This window comes from Falco cherrug, chromosome 13, assembly GCF_023634085.1.
Source record: "Falco cherrug isolate bFalChe1 chromosome 13, bFalChe1.pri, whole genome shotgun sequence".
NCBI lineage: Eukaryota > Metazoa > Chordata > Aves > Falconiformes > Falconidae > Falco > Falco cherrug.
This window is the reverse complement of record NC_073709.1, coordinates 23564266-23584464: the sequence shown is the minus strand read 5'-3', so window position 1 is coordinate 23584464 and position 20199 is coordinate 23564266. Positions and strand designations below refer to the sequence as shown.

The 20199-nt window shown below is 39.8% G+C and overlaps 1 protein-coding gene across 1 annotated transcript in view; it reads left to right on the top strand.

The window, feature by feature from the left end:
* Window positions 1–20199, top strand: part of KCNH1 (potassium voltage-gated channel subfamily H member 1) — a 187452-nt gene that overhangs the window by 103737 nt on the left and 63516 nt on the right. The window contains exon 10 of the mRNA XM_055726116.1: window positions 3918–4114. Coding sequence (XP_055582091.1) covers window positions 3918–4114 — 197 coding nt within the window. The remainder of the gene's footprint in view (window positions 1–3917; window positions 4115–20199) is intronic.

Sequence of the window (20199 nt, the reverse complement as noted above, 5' to 3'; positions counted from 1 at the left end):
GGTTCTTTTCTTGTATAGAATCAGCAAAACACTTGGCTAAGTTGCAATAATCAGATCTTCATTACTGGTGCTGCTTTCTGGAGACAGACTAGATGTGGCTTGACCTGTTGTCTGACTCAGGCTGAATTTGCAACAGTAACAGAAATCCTCTTATTTAGAAGATGAATAGCAAATTTGATGTGGAGAAAAAATTAGTAAAGAATAAATATGGAAACAGAAGGTGCTGGTTTATAAAATAATTCTTCAGTGTTTAAATATATCAGGGTTTGGGGACTTGTTATTATAATTAAAACTAACAAGCAAACATAAAAACCAGAAAACTATTTGGCTTTCCAGTGTATACTGAGCTGATGGTGGAAGAGGTCCTCAGCCCCCAAATCCAGCAGGGAATATGAATGATTGATGGTAAAAGCTTAGATCATCCACTTTAAGTGTGAATGACAGATAGTGTTCCTGGCAAATGTCTGGAATTCAGCAAGCTGGGAATGAGAAATGCAAAGTACTGACAAACAAATGGCCATCTGCATTTCTCTAGCTTTTTAAATCATTCTTCAGAGGTGAGGTGAAATATATAAGGCCTGGAGTTACATGTAAAAGAGGCTTTTAATTCAGGTTCTCTAATGCAGCCATTAGACTTTGCCAACTACCTTCTGACACACTTAAAAGTCTCAGTTTACTCTTCTTGCTTTTCAGTTACAGATGTTTTTGATACAACACCTACTTAATCTGCTCTCCATCCCCCCGTCCCGTCCCCCCCCCCCCTTTTTTTTCCTTTTTCCTGAGCGATGGACCTTACTTTATGGAGAACGTACAAACGAAGGGAGATGGTATGCAGTTCCGTATTCTGTGTAAGAGGACAGCCGTTCTAATCCAGTGTAGATACTCCTGGGTGGAATTTTAATTCCTGATTGCTGTAAAGATTTCCTACTGCTCCTTTCCCCCCCCCCCCTATTTTTCTTTGAATGTCAAACACAAGTTTTTTTAGAATCTGACAGTCTAGATTGTTACTTTTGGTATGCATCATTTAGAAAATGCACTTGACGAACAAAGCAGTGGGATGCTTGCACGTGTGCCTTTCTTTGCAAATCAGACTGTAATGTAGCATTGATTTTTTGACTAAGTCACTGGCTGTTAACTCGATTGACTTCAAGGAAATTGTTAATGATAGCAAACAGTACAACTTGTTTTTTAGCCTGATCTGTTTCTTAAAAATTGAGGCTTCTGTGATCTGACTTGGTGGGTCATGCGTTGCTTTTGTCCTTCATGTGGCTCTTGCCACCAAAGGGAAGTGGCTCCTTGTGGTGGCAGGAAACTGCAGGAGGGGGAATTTTTCAGGAGTTAGAAATAGCAAGGGGACACTGAGGTTGCTGTTGCTGCCACAGGTGAAGGACACAGTTGTGTCTTTCTAGGTTGTGTGAAAAGCAGAATTAAATTTTAAAAAGAGTAAGATGTAACTGACTTCTGCTGTATGTCATTTCATATTTAGGCAAAGCAGCACCACGCTGTTTGTACTTGCATTGTACTAATTGTTCTTCATGTTACTGTGGGGCAGTAAAATAATTATTGTCATTTTAAGGTAGGGAAATTTGTCTGGACATGTTAAGAAATACGCTTAGAAACAAGCTACAATTCCTCTCGCTTATGCTTGGACTACCAGCTCTAACTGTTGCTCATCAGTGATGGCACATTTCAATGCTTGATAGATTCCAGAGCGTTAATTAAAACAGTTGTTTAGCTAATTGCCTGGAAGATTGCGAGCAAAAGCATATTTATTCCAAAGGCAAACAATCCATTTTTACCCAGTGAAGCATATCAGTTTTTATGGTGCATAAAAATTGTTTCACTCAATTTTTGAATATATATTGTGTTTGTCTAAAAGCCTTTGGAGATGATGGTCTATTTTAAGTGCATGGAAACTTTTTTCTTAGGCCATTTTTAATGTATCTACTGAAAAAGCGTATGTTTAAATAATTGAAAATGTAAAAAGTCATTGCCATTAAAATGAAAAGTTGCTTACTGCACTGGGCTATTGGACTGCCACCGTGCTTACTGATATGCAGCCTTTACAGTATTTCTGGTTGTCGGCACTGTCGTATGTAAAGAGACTAGAGGTGGAAGAAAGGGTATCATTATGGTGCCTTTGCCTAACTTTGTGGGGAAAAAAATGTGCTTACGGAACAGTTGGTTTCAGTGTATGTATGTATTTAAAATGGAAATATAGTCTATGCTCCTTCAAAGTGTTCAGGGTCTAAACTGGTCACTGGCAGGTGGACTGCACAGGGCTTTTGTGGAAGACTGGGAGCACATCGGTGTCGACTACAGCTTAGTGCACTGCAGCGTAGTTTACCAGCAGGATGATAGCTTCTCCTCAAAGACAAAATGCTTATCTAATGGGCGAGATTACATAATGGTGGAAGCACAGCTCAAGGGCTGAGATGGGAGTTCTGGCTTTAGTTTAGAAGTTTTATTGATCTCTACTTGTGATAGTTCTCTTGATTTCATATAGACTTTCATACATGACTATTTATTTAGGGAATGAAATCTAAAAGGACCTAGGTGAAGTCAATAAACTAATGTATATGTTGATTAATGCTTTGGCTTTAAGAATTGCTATGGGCAAAGTATCACTTATAAGTCTAGGGACCATCTGGTCCATCCCTACCACAACTTGATAGACATGGTGAATCTATTTCGTTGTTTGTCTGAAAATTGATGTGCGGTGGTGATATAACACAACAGACGTAGGTTAAGAGGAAAATACCATTTAAAACAAGAACAGTGAAGTTTGTTTTTTTTTTTTATCAAGGTAACAACTGAATATTATTATCTTGTTAGCATTATATGTTGGAAAACGTGAGGAAAAAAGAAAAAGACCGTTACTGTAAAGAAGATAGTAACTTTCTCCTAAACACTCCCTTTTGTGTCCAGCTGGAGCTGGGGTATAACCAGTGAAATTCAGACTGGGGGCTGCTCCTCAGGCAGATTTATAATACTTGCCCTGCGTTGTAGTGTCCAGACTGTTGCAGATGCCCTCGGTGCAGTATTCCTCAGCAGGGATTTCACTGGCTGCCCCAAGCTCAGAGACAGGCACATGGGAAGGTTGTAAGGAAATGGCCATGTTTTCTTTCTTCCAGGGTTTAACAGCTAAATATTCTTACCTTGTCAATATTATCTTGCTGATAACTAACCTGTACTCTTCTTGTTTTGGATTACATTGTAACCCTAAACCTCTGCTGTATTATATGTGAGCGTACATGCACAACTACAGAAAGATTTCTGTTGAGACTCTTACCAGCTGAAAAGCATTAGAGCCACCAGAGTTGTGAGATCTGCTCTTTTATACTGTTGTAAAGACAGACTTTTCTGGTGATGATCTAGTGAACTACAGCAAACTTACTTTAATACTGATGTATAATAGCATTTTGTTACAGCCTGTAACTGTACTGATGTATTATACAAGATGGCTTTATTGACACAATAGTGGGTAATTGTTAGCTAGATTAAGAAAACTCAACAACATAGATGTAAGAGACAAATCAATCCTTTGCGTGCCAGTTAAAAGAAGAAAAGGAAAAAGCAGTTCCTGTTAATTAATCTCTTTGAAAGGGAACAGAAGAGAACACGAACCAAGAATAAACTTCTTTTCTTGATTTTTAGCGGAAAACCTTTACTGATACTTGAAGGGGACTTGTCACATGAAACACTTTTTGATTGCAGTTTATTCTGATGCAGTTTTACTGGGCTGTTGTAATTAACGAAAGGATAGTGGAGAAGGTTATCAATGAAATATTTTGAAGGTTTTTTTTTTCCAGACAGAACTTTTTTCTGACCACATAAAATAGACGATATGTATGTTCTTTTATATTTTTGGTGGAAATAGTACTGTTATTGAAAGCAGTGCTGCTGTTTTTCTCTAGGCAAAGGAGACGTTTTTGGTGATGTGTTCTGGAAGGAGTCTACCCTTGCCCAGTCCTGTGCTAACGTGAGGGCTTTGACTTACTGTGATCTTCATGTGATTAAGAGAGACGCCCTGCAGAAAGTGCTGGAGTTCTATACAGCCTTTTCACACTCCTTCTCCAGAAATCTCATTTTGACTTACAACTTGAGAAAAAGGGTAAGTAGCTTTGATTTTAACATACACCTTACAAATGAACACTTTTAAAGACTGTCTGTATGAAAAAAATGGATTGCTTGAATTCTGGAATTCTTCATAGCCTTTCGTATAAGAAGGTTTCTTAGAGCTTGTTAAGGGATGCTGCTAGCATGTAGACTCTAAACGCCATATTTATTCCAGTGCTAGTTTTATAGGGAGCTGGACTCTGTATTTGTGAAAGTATTTTACATTTCTATGAAGTGAACATATTCCATCATATTTGCAAACAGTCATGCATTTGTGATAAACAGTGTTCACCACTTTCTGCAACTGTGGTTTGTAAAGGAGCTAAAGAGAAGTTAGGAGTATTGCCTGAAGTTACAGGGAAAGTAGAAGGAAAGGTATGAAATCTTAACAGATAGAACAAGAGTCAAAAAGAGTCAATAACAGTAATCACAATGGAAAAGTAATATGAACATGATTGATTCTATCATGAGTTATTTATTTTAGTATCAATGACATTTTGGAATTGCTTTGCTTATCTATAATGTTTCCATTTTCTTTATCCTTGGGGTTTTTGGCTCTTAATTTCTTCCTGCATGCCAGTCCATTATTCTGTCCAATGCAAATATTCATAACCTAATATTCCACTTTAAATTCTCTGTGTAATTGTCAGTGCACCACCTCTGTAGAAATTTATTAAAACTATGGTAGGTATAATTCAGTTGTTATGTTTTTGTGATGTAATGTGGAAGACAATAATAATAATAATACATTGGAGCACCTATACTTGCTTTAAAATATTATGATATAAAGATAGTTGAGATTGGCTGAAGAAATATGTTTGATAGGGGATTTTTTTCTGTTCCTAATGTTCTACCATGGTAACTTCTAGGTGCCAAGTCAGTCATAGATAATTACACCTGAAAAAATAAAAAAAATTTCATCTTTGAAGTCTGTTTTGTTAGACTTCAAGCCTAGAGTATATGTATGTTTTTTTAATTATTTTTTGTACCCAGAGTTGGCATGCTGAAATTAAGATAGTGTGGTGGTGATTTCTATCTGCATATGTCATCAATATCAAAGAATTCAGCTTTTCAGTATTCTGCAAAGAAGAATGTGCTGTCCACACTTTGGTCAAATAAATCAAAGCTCTGGTAGGATATTGATGTAATTAAAAACCAAGAAGCAGATTTATGCTTGAGGATTTCCTCATAGGATATTTTTTTCAAATGATAGTGAGTTCCTGCAGAAGATTGACAGATGTCCTGTTAAAAACTAAGTTTAAAACCCAGCTACTTACCTGGTGTTAATTAATGTAAGAAGTAAAAGAAATGAAATAATTTGGTATTGAGATCACTTAAAGCATCAGTATCACTGACTGGCATATTTTAAAATAAAACTGTGGGCAATGTGGTAAGATGTTCTAAGAATATATAACTACTATTTTTTTTTAACATCAGTAGAAATAACAAACTTTGAGGCATATAAGGACCAACTCTCTTAAAGCTCACAGTAACACTAGCAGGATTGCATAATTTTGGATCTGCTCTGAGCCAAAAGTCCCAACTTCAGAATCAAATGCCTACTCCAGAAGTGACACTCTTTCCCTCCATGTTCATTGGCATAGCTTTTCCCAGCCCAGGTTACAAAACTCTTTTTAACCAGAGTGTTGTAATTTGTAGGCTGTCAATTTTCTGCACTAAACGTTCCTAATAAAAAGGTACATTTTATGATAGCAATTTCCATGCAGTTATTCAAATAATTGGACTTTAATTGAGTTGCAGTCAGGAGAAAAGTGGCATTAATTGGTAATGGAAGTGAGAGTTTGATGGTTCTAGGTTAACAGACTGTAATTTTATTTATTTTATTGAAAAAAGGATGATTGCAATCAGAATGCAAATGTTAAATAATGTAAATAATATATATGCTTTTGGAAGTGCATAGAAGGTACGATACTTTTAGATTTGAGGTAATGCACATTAAAAGGCAACTTTTCAGAGTTTGGAATTTAATCTGGTTTATATCACTGTGAAACTTTTATAGAAATAGCTCCCCAGCCTGTCGCTTCTAACACTTCTCCTGGTCTATTTCTGCAAATGGAATTTTGTAGAATTCAGATGAACCAGTACCTTCTGTGAGTTATGTTTGTGATGTATTGCATATCCTTTGGAATATAAATACCAGAATTACACTTTTCATTTCAATAAACAGTTTCATCTCTGGCTCCAAAAGTGTTCAACTAGTTGGGGCATAGATACTGTATATACATCCCAAATATATTCGTACAGATTCAAAATACATGAAGAAGCAGCTTTGGGGATTTTTTTGCCTGAAGGATCTCATGGGTGTATTTTTAGACTTGGTTATTCCTCTGAGGTCTCCCCAGCTCCGGGGTGTGTATGCCTTCCCTCAGCCCTTGTACTCTCATTGCATAGTGCAAGGTGCTTTCTAGCCAAGTTTGCTCGCCTGAAGTGAGCTTTAGCATTGGTCCACTCTTTTGCCACGTTCACCTGTTCCTTGGCTGCTGGGTCTCCTCCGGTGATCCTTTCCCTCATGGAGATTGGACTCCCTGTCCCAGCCCTTTGGTGCCAGTGAGCGGTGCTGACTTTACAGGTGTCCCTCAGACTTACTGGGGTCTGGATCCATTTGCTAACGACTGTGACAGAAATAACCAGGCAGGCAGGTGTGTTGTAAGTTACCAAAACCAATTGGCCTTGACCTTAGCTAACCCTAGAGCTGGCTTTAGGCCAAGTAAAAAGCATCTTCCCTTCATTCCTTTTCTGCTTTTCCTACCGGTCTTGGATGTGCTTTGAGCTGAGCTGGGAGGGCAGGGCGCTTCTGTCTGTGTGTCCCCTTTATGCCCACCCTAGAACAGGGCTGCGGTTATGAAATGCTACTGCCTGTGATGTCTGAGGGCTTTGTGGCTGAGGGAGATGCTTCCAGTGCTCTGCCCCTGGCATGCCGTGGCTGTCTGTACCTGTGCTGTGAAAACAGTTCCCTTTCACTCACTTGCTCGACAAGCACCAGTGAAATATCCTCTTTCCTAAAATTCTTGGCTCAACTGTCAGGTGACTCCCCAAGCAGTTTCCTCAAGTGACTGAAATCCCTCCTGAAGGAGGCATTAGCTGTCTAGTTAACTCTGGCTGGAGCACAGACTTAGAAAACTTTTTATTTTTCCTAAAGGGGAAGGGAAAGGAGAGCTTTAATTAATTCTTTCTGATGCCAGTCATTGAAATTCTCATCTAACTGCAAGCAGGGGGAGAATCAGCTGCTGCATCTTTCTCTCCAACATCTTAAGAAACTACAACTGCAGTCTGTGGCTGCAGGTGGCTGTATGTCAGACTCAAGGGCTTTGCAGCTGAAAGGAAGCTGACAGAGCATTTCTCAGAACACTTCCTGCTCTAACAATGTTGTGAAATTAAAGCAGGTTAACTTGATGTTTATCTGCGTTTTGGGGATCTCAGAGAGGAAACAGAGTGTAGACACCATGGGTATGTGCGATGGTCAAGTGACAAACTCACCCGTATGGAGGGTCTGCTAGATGAAAGGAAATATCACAGGTTTGGAGGGCAGCAGGATTCACAGGCTGGATGGAGGTCTGGTTTTCCCCAACGAATATTGAAACACTTCTGGGTTTCCAGCCTGGACTTCATAGCTGTGAGTTAGGAGAAGCATAAGAAGAGAGAAGCTTGGATGGTAGCTACTTGTCCATTGGCTTTTGCTTGTGATGAGGTGTAAGTTTGCTGGCACCTTCTTTAAGAATGTGAAAAGCCTTTGGCAGCACTTGCAAGCATTCTGTTTTTGGCAGCTGCTCCTTTCCATGTGTATGAGCTTTGTGACCAATATTAACTTACACTGGGTTGTACCACAGTGTATTTGCTCAGTTCATTCTGCTGCAGCCGTAAATGATGTTATAGCTCAAATGATCGCACACGCTGCATAAAAGAGAGAATTCTTATACATAATTTATTAAGCTGAGATTTCTCTAGTAAGCCATTTTAGCCTGGATGGAGATTAAATGACTAATTTTGAATGCTTTGGAGTATCATGACAGAAAACACAAATAGCTTTTCCAGAAGCTGAGAATTGTGTCCTGGAATAAAAGAAGGAATGCAGTAGGATGCATTTTGTAAGATTTTGGAAGACTGAAAGAAATGGCAAAGAACATGCTGCATTTTTACAAAGCAAGCATGATTTAGTGATTTAAAGCCAAAGCTTCTAGCCAGAACATATTTCTTGAGAGAGCAGTGACTGCAGCAGAGTAGTCTGTCTCCCTGCTGGTGTAAGATTACTTGCTTTTGTACATGTAGTGGTGTGCTTATTCTATGCCATTCCAACTGTGCTAGTGGACAGGGCTCCCACCAACTCTTTCTAAAAGCAATTTTAAAATATAATTGTGCTTTTCTTTTCAGCATTAGCTTCACCTTTCTTCTTTCTGTGCTGTAAGCTCTAACGAGAGAGAGAACCTCTTTCAGATCAAACATTTCAGCTAGGAGTGTCAAGCCTCGATTTTAAATCTCGAGGGGCTTGGCAGCAGGTTGTTTTCAGAGAGGCAATCCATGGCCTTCTATTCTGCCTTTCCACATGACAAGCTTTTCAGTTCTTTTTCATGATATAGGTTCAAAACAGTATCCCAAAATTCTTTCTGATATGGAAGGCTGAATTGCTGGAAGATTTTAGCAAAGCTTTCTTAAAACGAGAAGAGGGAAGGGTTTTAATTTTAGAATATTAGCCCATTTGATAATGGATTTCAGAACAGGCTGTCAGTTTGACCATTCTTTCAGATGTGTTTGTACTCACCAAAACAAGCCCACAAGTCCTGTGGGAAGAGGGGTTTGATGCTTGGCTGGCATGCATCTTACAGCACAGCAAACCCAGGACACTGGACATGACTGAGATGTCTGGATGGGTCTGTGGCTTGGGAGTTATGACATATTAGCTGGCCAGGAGGCAAAGCTGTAATTTAAAAAAAAAACCTTTCAAAAGCAAATGAACACTTAAGTAGTCTGTTCTTTCCCATGCTGCCTTTTAAAAGCAGTTGTTGAGGTAGTGGAATGTTGTTATATTCCCTGTTTCTCCATGCCAATGTAAGCAAAATATACTTTATTCTGTTTCTTCATTGGTAAATTTAATATCGCATTTTTGCATCATCTCTCTGGCCTTGGACAGCTTACTTAAATTTTATCTGTCTCTAACAGATAACTGTGTATGTAGCTCACAGATTTTTGTGCAAATCATCTTTATGCACTGGACTGAAAATGCTCTGAGGTATCTGCGTGTTGTTAGGTTTGCGTGTCTGCTATGGACAGTTTAAGTGATGTGGCTGTCAATGAGTTGAAACCCCATGCTCCGTGGTGAGTGTGCCTTTGGATTTCTTCCATTTGTCCTGCAGCTTGTTGGACCCTTCAGGTAAAGCCTTAATACCCAGACTGGGAGAGGATTTGACCAACTGCAAGCATTTAACATACGTATTTCTACGGTGACTGTAAATGTTCAGCCCAGAGCAACTCAATTACCTTTCAGAGACATCATCTTAAAGTTTAGTTTCCAAAACTTTTAAATTTTAAAGTTATTTCTGTTCTATTTAGATCTATATGGCCTCGAGCCTTAGTTACACAGAGGAAGATCTGACTACAGGCAAATAGTTTACATAGTGGGGATATATATGTGCAATACAAGACATAATTAACAAAGAGGTTCTAAGACAATGTAGTGGGTTGACCTTGGCCCACCAAGCTCCTCTATCACTCCCCCTTCTCAACAAATCAGTGGGAGAAAAATAAGATGAAAAGCTTGTGGGTCAACATAAGGACAAGGTGATCACTCACTCACCAATTACCATCATGGGGAAAATGAACTTGACTTAGGGAAATTAATTTAATTTATTACCAATTAGAGTAGGATAATGACAAATAAGAACAAATCTAAAAAACACCTTCTCCCCACCCTTCCCTTCTTCCTAGGCTAAAATTCTCTCCCAACTCTTCTACCTCCTCCCCCTGAGCAGTGTAGGGAGTTGGGGAATGGGGGTTGCAGTCAGTTCCTAATGCTTGGCCTACGCTACTCCTTCCTCTTCATACTCTCCCCATGCTCCACCATGGTGTTCCTCTCACAGGAAACAATCCTTCACAAACTTCCTCAATGTCAGTTCCTCCGACAGGCAGCAGTTCTTCACTAACTGCTCCAGCATGGGTCCTTTCCACAGGGTGCAGTCCTTCAGCAACAGACTGCTCCAGCGTGGGTCCCCTGCAGGGCCACAGGCCCTGCCAGAAGATGTGCTTCTGCATGGACACCCCTCAGAGGGGTGCAGGTTGGACATGTGCTCCACCATGGGCCTCCATGAGCTGCAGGGGGACAGCCTGCCTCACCATGGGCTGCCTGGGGAATCTCTGCTCCAGTGCCTGGAGCACCTCCTGCCCCCCATCCTGCACTGACCTGGGGGGCTGCGAAGTTGTTGTTCTCACATATTCTTACTTCTCTTGGCTGCTGTTGTGCAGTGCTTTTACCCTTTCGTAAATATTTTATCGCAGGGTGCCACTAACATCGCTCATTGGCTCAGCGTTGGCCAGCAGTGGGTCCATCTTGAAGCCAACTAGAAGTGGCTCTGTCCAACATAGGGACAGCTTCTGGTGCCTTCTCACAGAACGCCCCACCCCCCCACACCCCCCCCCCCCACTACCAAATCCTTGCCACATATACCCAATACAGACAACAGACCTGTTCTGTTGCTCATATTAGGTACATGATACATTTTCATGTAAATTTTAACTGTAATTTAGACTAATATATGTGGGTAAGTAGTGAAATGCTTCTTTAAAGTGCTCTTAAATGACTAATCCCTTCCAAACTGATCTGATTAATTCATCGCTTGTTTGCAATGCCTTCTCCTGCTGTGAATGATGAGCAACTTTTCGTACATTTAAATGCTATAGTATAATGTCTATACAATTGTTATAAAGAAATAACTTAGTATACCATGCAGAACAGGAAGTGTATTTCCCCAAAGGAATATTAAGTTGTTGAAATTCTGGTAGGTCATTCACTAGTAAATCCCATTAAAAGTAACCTAGTGATCAACAGGTATGAATAACCGTCAATAAAATAAATTGATGGGAGAGCTAGTAAGGGCGAATTTTGAATTACAATTCCTCTTAAAATGGAAGAATATGATTCTTTTATGAAGCTGATGCTAAAACCATAACTGCCTTGAAGTATTTTCAGTAAGAGAGTATTTCCTGTTATGTGCCATTGTAGATTTACAGGTTTTCCCACACTGGTCACTAGATACTTAATGATCATTTGCGTTCTGATTACTGAATTAGAAATTAAATTTGTACAGACTGTATTTGTAAAATCAGAATTCTATCTGTTTCACAATGTGCTTTCTAAGTATGGAAAACTATGTCAATGAAAGACATTCCAATTATTTGTCAGTACTTGGAAAAAAGATGTGATAAAAACAAGTTCTGGTTGTCCTGAAATTGCAGTTAAGCACTTCATTCATTAATCCAGAAACAGGATTGATATTTTGTTTGTTTTATCACACTTTGAGTAGATCCACTTGAATTTTTTTTGAAAGATTTTTTTTTCTCAGTGACCCATAAAATACTCTGCTTTAAATATAAAAGAAAAAAATTCTGACTTTTTCAAAATCTGTAGAGTGTTCATAAAGTCTTTCCATAAATGGTAAAGCTATTCTGATCAGATGAAAAATACAGTTAACAAGGTTGATGGTGAATTAAAATAAAATTTGGTTTCAGAGCATTTTAATCCTTTTAAAAAAAAGGCACATTTGGCTTTTATGAAGCTATTTTCAGATGAGTAATAGAAAGTTAACATTAAAAAAGGGTTTTCTCTCTGGCACAACCACCCACACCAGCTTGTTTATCCCAACAGAAGAAAATGCATTACTTTGATTTCTTACCCTTCTCCACCCACGTAGACTAAAGCATAGAAATAATTTTAATATAGATAAAAGTTAGTTAGCGTGGCTGAGTATTCCTCAGAATAGCTCTCCTCAGGCTTTTTAAAATAGAAAATGAATTTCCTAGGAACTGGGGATATTCTAAATGTTGGCCCACCACCAGGGACGGAAGATGATAATCCAAAAGACTAACTGTTCTTACACAGTCTGGGAATCTGGTCTTCATTGTGAAAACCATGAAATGCTCACTACTATTTTTACAGTAGGAAGGAACAGTCCTTAGTTTAAACTGAGATTTTTCTTACTATTCTGTTGACTTAGATAAATAGAAGTGTAATACAGATACACCAGGGAGGCTGAAGAGCAGCCTGTCTGTACAGTGTGTTATTCTCATTTGCAGTATGTGCATGGCACACTACTGCCTGCTCACAGTTAAATGTGCTGAGGTGCCTTAGTCCACTTTTGGATCATTCTGGCAAAGAGGAAGGGGACATCCCATGGGAATTCAGAGTTCCTACCCTTTCTCCAAAGCTTGAAGTCTACCTTCTACTGCTTACCATGAGTGAGAGGCCAGAGTTTCAAAATCTCTCTGTATTTCTAACCTAAAAAATAAAATAAAATAAAATTAATTTCTTATTGGTGCCTGTCATATATGTGTGTGTACATGTGTACATATATGTATAATTATTGGCCTGTTGCTGTCTCTCAAGTAATCCAAATATTATACACTTTTTCTAATATATGAATGCTGTTGCCCAGGCTTTTTTGCCTGTATGTTCCATGTTCTATCGTGTATTTTAACTGCACTGGTTATGTCAATGCCTTGGTAACCTCTGGGCCCTGGTGACTGTATTTTCTGATATACCCTGGTTCTCCATACACTGTGGAGCATTACTGACCAAGCAAAAGACAGGACAATGCCCTAATACCCTTCTGTATTATTTTTTTTCAACTCTAAGAATGGTGTCTGGTGTCTGTGGTCTGGGAAACAGCTGACTCTAGGACAAACTCTTACTAAAAGGGTGTAATTTTTTGGCATAACACCTTTGATCTGGTCTTCTCTAAGGTCACTAAAAGCCAGACTCATGGGACTGCAAATCCAAACACTCAACTTGTTCAAGGCACTCCATGAAGGAGAGAGAACGTAGATAGCTGTGCAATATGAAAGCTGAGTTACAATGGCAAACCTACATCCTTGAGCAATCAAACTTCATAATCCAAGTGATCAGATTGATTCTTTCTTTGGCTCTCCAAAGAAAGCTGAAGAAACTGCCCCCTATAACAAAAAGGAATAAAATTCTGGAAGTTACTGCTAATGTTGTGTAGGGACTTTGTGAACCCTGCTCCAGATGAAGCCCTACCTACAGGTCCTCTGTTTTCTTGCGTAAATGTTGAGACCTTTATTGTAACTGTGAGCTCTTGGACAGCAAGACAAAAGACATCCTTTTCCTCTTTGTGTACCTGAGTCAGGTCTCCACAGCTCCTGCAAGGACTCTATTTTATGCACCATGATGGGCATAAAACAAGTAGCTCACCTTAAATGTGACAAATGCTGTTAAGATTTTGTGTGAAACAAAGCAGTTTCCCAGCTTGATTATGAGCACTTGGAGGTGCCCACAGTATTTGTGTCAAGCTATCCTACACGTTTAGGCAACTGATGCTTTTCCTGTGTCCATCCTTGAGGACCAGCCTTCTAGATGCCTTTGAACAAGTATCTTGCTGGAGGGATACAGCCAGGAATGTACCACATTCCTTAGTCTCAAGCCTGCTGCAAAAGAGCCACACAGGTAACATGGTGTCTGATGTCAACCTGCTTTACAGGCTGCTGCCCATTCCAGCGTGACACTGAAGTGTTTGACTGCTGAACATGAAGTGGAATAACTACTAGGTGTGGCCTTGTGAAAGTTTTGAGCTTTGAAATCCAGTAAGCTTCACCATCATGGGAATGAATCAATTGCAAACAAAACTTGATAGGGCACCTTGCCAATGACCTGCTATGATTGTAGGTACTGACTATTATTGCCACAGCTAAAGTCAAGTGGTAAAGAGGGTGTTGTGCTGGGCTGTGGCTGAATGTAAGAACTTAATGAAATGCTTTGAGACTAGGATCATAAATCAGCCCCTCTTTATTTGGTGTTATTTTTGCAGCAGGCAACTGGTTTTTTCCTCAAACTGTGTATGATTCCTTCCTCAAAAGGAAGTGCATTATCATGTCAAACACCTGTTTGGATTCAGATTTTCAAACAGAAATGTGATACTTGATACTGACATAAAATATTAAAGTCCTATGCAAATGAATGTACTAAGTATTTGTAGAGTAATTTTTCTAAATTAGCCAACTGCAGAGGGGACTCTACATTCAGCTCCACTTGAAAACGCTGTCACTATTCTCCCTCTTGCTATCACTTTTTTTTGGTTCCCGTTCATTTTCTTTCTAACTATTAAATTCCAAAACAGGGTGTGAACTTCCACACACTGCATTCAGTGATATGTCCCTTAACTGAAGCAGGAGCATACAGTGGTAGGCTACTCTGAATATACTTAGTGTCTTAAAATGCTGACCATATAGGACTCTGAGTAGGAGTAGTGCTCTCCACAACCAACTGTGCAGCTAGACATGAAGTGATCTTAATTAACCACAGGTCCAAATCCATTGTCTCTCTGCAGCTATGAGACTGCATAATCTTTTCACCAGATTTTTATCAGGAGTTAAGTCTGCTAAATCCATTTTTAATTAGTACAGCATTATGAATGTGAAAAACTGACACCCAATTGAAGTAATATTTGAGACTTGAACACTATGTGCTTTTGTAACCATATATTTAAATGTTTCTTCTTTTTGTCACCATCTTCTGGGGTCTTTTCCAAATACAGAAAGGGAAACTCTCAAGACACGCCTTGTTCAAAGTCTTTGTGACTTTGGTAAACTGCATCTACACCAGGTCCCCAGCATGTGTCCTCAGGAACCATATGGCCAGCCCAATCTTGCCTTGCAATTCACCTGAAGGTACCATGCCTTCATCTTAATATTCCAGAGGATGTGCTTCCACTTTCCTGATAAACTTCACGCTTGGTCATTTATCACATATGCTCTGTAATAAATATACCACACAACAAAATTATTTTGTGATTCGTTTACACAGCCGACATCAGAGAATCCAGGAGAATTTCTGCCAAAATAATTTTGTAACTTACTGGATGATTTACTTGGTAAACTGCCATAAGCATTGTCTTTGTGTGAAAATGCAGAATTATGTTCCCCTTTTGGAAATCTTTTTGCCTTTATTCTTAAAAAAACCCATACCCTAAACCCAAACAAAAGCCCAATAAAAAATCTCAGGATGTTACTCTTTTCAGAGAACTAACAGTATAACCAGGTTGATAAGAATAGATAAATTTATCTCCAGTCTTCAAGGCCTGTTTTTTGTAAAAAATTTGAATAAATCCTGTAAACTAGCATTCTTTGCACTGCTGCAGAAGGGAGGCATATTACAGTCTTCCTCTAAGTAAGGGGATGGGCAATTTATTAATTGTTTCCTAAGGTTTCACTATTAATTCACAGTAACAGGGAAGAAGTTATTTATGGCCAGTTATTATGTGGATTAATGAAAACAAAATTGCTGTTGACTTCATCACGTACTTGATCAGATGGTTTAGGCTAGATATGAAATATGAGGATGCTGTAACCTTTGCTCATGTTAAGATACAAAGCAATAGCAGGGGAAGAAAATAGTGTTGGCTCTAACAAATGGGTATTGACTTAGCTATTAGAACTTTGGTGTAGTCCAAAAGCATATTATTAACCTTTGATTTCCCTTGCCTGCATTTTTCAAATTGCTTAAGCAGCAAGTCTTGTAGGAGTAAAAGTTGTATGGGTAGTTCAGCAGGTTACATGCTTTCAGTGATTATCCTGTACCCTTCCTGGAAAAGGAGATTCACATTTGGCTCAACAACAAATTCATTGGAGTAACTGGAAGAAGCAATAATGAAAAGCTTTTATTTAGGGTGTCATTTGGGATCAGTTCTATCCTTTAACATAAAAGCATTATGATGTTCTTTGTCAGTAATGTTCAAAACTGTAATTTCCTTTTGACAATCAAAATCGTTCATAAATCACCTTCATCATTCATACCCAAACCATTCTGTAACACAGATGCAGCCATGAAAGGAGTTTGGAAAACCTGTGGCTTCTGATTTGTAATATATTTCAGAAATTTATGACAGTTTATTTAAATTAATTAGTGCTCTCTTATTTTTATGATATCTATTTGTTGTCATATTTGTTAATGCTACAAAGGCATAAATTCAAAAATACTTAGGGGTGTTCCTTATTGTGCTCTCTGAAAATCTGTCATTAAATATTGCAAATTGCTTGGTTCGCTGCATTTTCCAATCAGTAAGATTTTCCAAACTCCATCGTTGCCACCACGGAGCTGTTCAGAAAGGCATACTTTGTAGAATTATAAGACCCCTACGAGATTATCTTTAATAATATTGTCATTTTCTTACATGTTGGAATTTCCTTACAGAACATTTAAGGTATATGAAGGCAACACTTCATGAAAAGATCTCATGTGGGGTTTTATTTCTTTAATTTTTTATAAGATATTGAATAATTTCTTGTCTTATGTGAAGGGAAACTCAAATGTAGAGGTTTAAGTGACTTCCTGGATTGCAGTGTCTCTCAGTGATGATGAGGAACAGGATTTTCTAGCTATATGCTCTACACAGTGTGGAAGATCTTTGAAGTTCTGCAGCATGTAGCGTAGCATGTTGAATTATGCCATGTGTAGTGGAAGAGCAGACTCTAATTTTGTGCTGCAGTCTTGTAAAGGACCTTTGTGTCTGCTCTCTGTCTGAAAGACAAGCTACCCTATGAATAATAAATATTTAATAGTACATACAAAGTGTGCTAAAGGAAGCAACGGAGTGAGCAAAAACAAGGACAAGGTTGCCAAGACAGACTAGAAAAATGGTACTTGGAACACAAGCTTATCCCTCTTCCTCTGATGAATATTGCATGCACAAAGAGAGCCTCTCAGCAGATAAGCAAGTTAAATAGAGAAAGAGGCAGGAGAGGAGTGGAGCATCTGGTATCTCTCCATGGAAATGGGTGGAAATAACTGGATGAATGGAGCAGCTGGTGGTGCGTGGTCCACAAGGCTATAGGACTGCAGGAAGTGATTGGGGAAAGAGGCAGCTTATTCTTTTTTAGTTTTTTCCTAGACCAGGTGGACACAGTAACAACAATAAAGAGCAACCTCAAACTGTCTTATTCACCAGCTTTTCCCCTAGCTGGCCACTAAGGAACAAGCACGCTTCTGATTACACTGTTTGACAGCCTATCTGCCACCCCTCCTGGCCAACAGAAGTTGCAATACAGCAATGTGTACGCTCTCATGATTCCCAAGGAATACTGTTAAAGCAGTCAACAGAAGGAGATGAAGAAGTCAGGAGCACCTTCTAGTGACGTTACCGCACCTGAGGTGCTTTCTCAGCTGTCTGGGTGACCTAGTGTCCGAGGCTGCTTTAGTACCCAATTCTAACCCTATCAGCTTTCTAGTGCCTTCTAGAAAGTCTGATGTGAGACCACAGTGGCGCAGGCATCATGTCTCACTACTACCTTAAAGTGTCCTAGAACCAGAGGTACCCAGCATGCTTCTTCAAAAGCTGTGTGGCATGAATGTGGAGCCCACCTCTGCCGCTGGGCAGGTCATGCTGCTGGGCCTGTCATGCTGCTGGGCCTGTGCCATGGTGATCATCAAAAGCCATCTTATTCAGTATATATCACCAGGTATCAGGTGCATGGTTGGTCCTGTTGCTCCTGCTCCTCCCATGTGAACATGAGTGACAAAGCTGCTTTAAGGACCAGAAGAGATATAACACTTGCATCCTGCAGCCCTCCCACCTTAGAGTAACAACATGTGATCCAGCTGGAGGCTGCTGCTCCCCGGTGACTAGATGAATGCCAAATGTGGAAGTTTGTCAGACTACCCAGACTCACGTAGCAACCGCGTGTGTGCTTGGGATGTGCTGGGCCAGTCTCAGCACTCTGTGCTGCCTGCCTCTGCCTGAGCATACCACCAGGTCACGTTTTCCCTTCAGATTTACTCTGCCTCTGTGTTTTGCTCTGTTCTGCCCGCTAGCAGGTGAACCCCATACCTTCTGAGTAGCCTTTGAAGGTGACCTGGGCCAGCTGTATCTGTTCAAACAATTAGTATGTCTCATGTTCTGTGAACTGTGTCACGTTGCTGAGTTGTGAGAGCACCGTCTCAGGAGCCACTGCTGGAGTTGAGAGCCTGAGGAAGCGGGGAGAAGGGACGTTCTGCCCTGTGTCAGCAAACAGGTCTGCTGGGACAAGCACCTAGAGGTTGGTGGTGTTTGGCTTTTCAGGTGTGGCCCCAGATGGACCTAGGAGGAGGCAGAGGAGGAAGGCTAACCTTTCTGAGATCTCGATATCTCTTGGTTCTGATTTCTGTCTTCATTCCCCTCACCTTCCCTGAAGAGATGCTGGCAGGGAGCAGAGCTAAGCAGGGCCCCTGTGTTATGTGGTACGCATTCTTTTATGGGAGCGTGCATGGCATGGACAAACAGTGTAGTAGTAAAGACTAAATTGGCTTAGCTGCAAGAGATGGTGGTATCTATTGCAGTAGGTGCCCCCCGGCATGCACTGAAGACCAGCTAGAACCTGCTGGAGACACCAGGCTGGGCAGCAGCAAAGAAGACAACATTTGTGTGCCAACCTGAGGCCATCTTGCGTACACAGTATTCAGGGCTGTTCTGAAAAGGCAGGGTGACACTGAATATTGTTAATTTTACTGTAGGAGTGTCAGCGTTAATTGATCTGGAAGAAAAGCTTTTTAAAAAGGATTACTGTTCTTCTGGGGTATTGGAGGTTTCCAGCACAAACTGTTCAAAGCGTAAACCATTGCTTTGAAATCCAGCGCAGTTCAGTGCAGGGTATTTTGTGGTTCATGGAGCTGTACAACAAACAAACAAATAGGAATACCTCTCATGGCTGGGAGCCTCTTAAAATGGATCTGACATCAGTGGAGAATGCTTCTATTGAACTTCCTGATCCTTCTTTAACCAGAGGTTTCTAGTCCCTTTATTTTTGTACATACTTAATGAGTTCTTTGCACGGTCAATAAGGCAAGAGTGAGCAGATTGAAGTTGCATGGGAAGAAGTCTTTTAATACAAAGCTAAACAAATTACCTTTAAGATGGGTGTAGTGTAAAGGTAGCTCACGTTAGCTGTTATTTGGCTATTGCTGGGTCAGTGGCTTTTCCGTTCTCACATGCTTATTTTAGGGCGTTCTAATCATCATTGCATTAGAAAGCTTCCCATTTTAGTTTTTCTTTAGGACATAGATATTGCAACTTATACTTAATGCAGAAAGAGAGTGAACAAGAAAAGATTCCAGAAATACTTTCTTTAATAGCATACTATTAATTGGTAAAGATTGTTTTGCAAAACAAATATTCTTTGTTTACTATTAAAAAGCTTCAATTGCCTTTAGACATCCTAAGTGATTTAGAGAAACAGACAAATGATTTAATTTTGATTTTGTTTTATACTCCAGTGAAGCAAACAACAGATTTGGAACAAGCTGCTTGCTAGACCTTGGAAATTAAACTGCTCTTTTTATTGGGCACTGGTAAAGCGTCTCTGCCTTTCCTGATGGCAGACAAGCGTGAAATACATTGACTCATGCTTGTTAGGGTTCCATCAAGCTCCTTTTTATTTCCTTGATTATGATTCTAGTGCTGCCACCCAGGCAGGAGCTCCCACTTTGATTTCCCTTGAAACCTGTGCTTTCCAGAGAACATCTCCCCCTTACAACCTGGTGTTGAGTTACATTGTGGGAGCCTGAGTTACAAGGCTATGACTTGTCTCCAGAAAGGTAATTAATGCAGAGCAGTGAAGCTTTCTCTTACCTCTTTTAAGGGGGGATCTGCGTGCATGCAGCATTAGGTGAGATTGGAGCAGGGGCTTTGAAAGATAATAGTCTAGTTTTAACTTATAAATGTAACTGTTTCAAGAAGGGCATTGTTGAAATCAGTGTTTTGATGACTGAATGTGATACTTGAAGCACTCTTGTTCATGTCATTCTTGGTCCTTAGTAAGTTTTCTCAGATCTTGAAGCCAGTAGTCAGCAGCTTTTCACAGAAGCCTGGG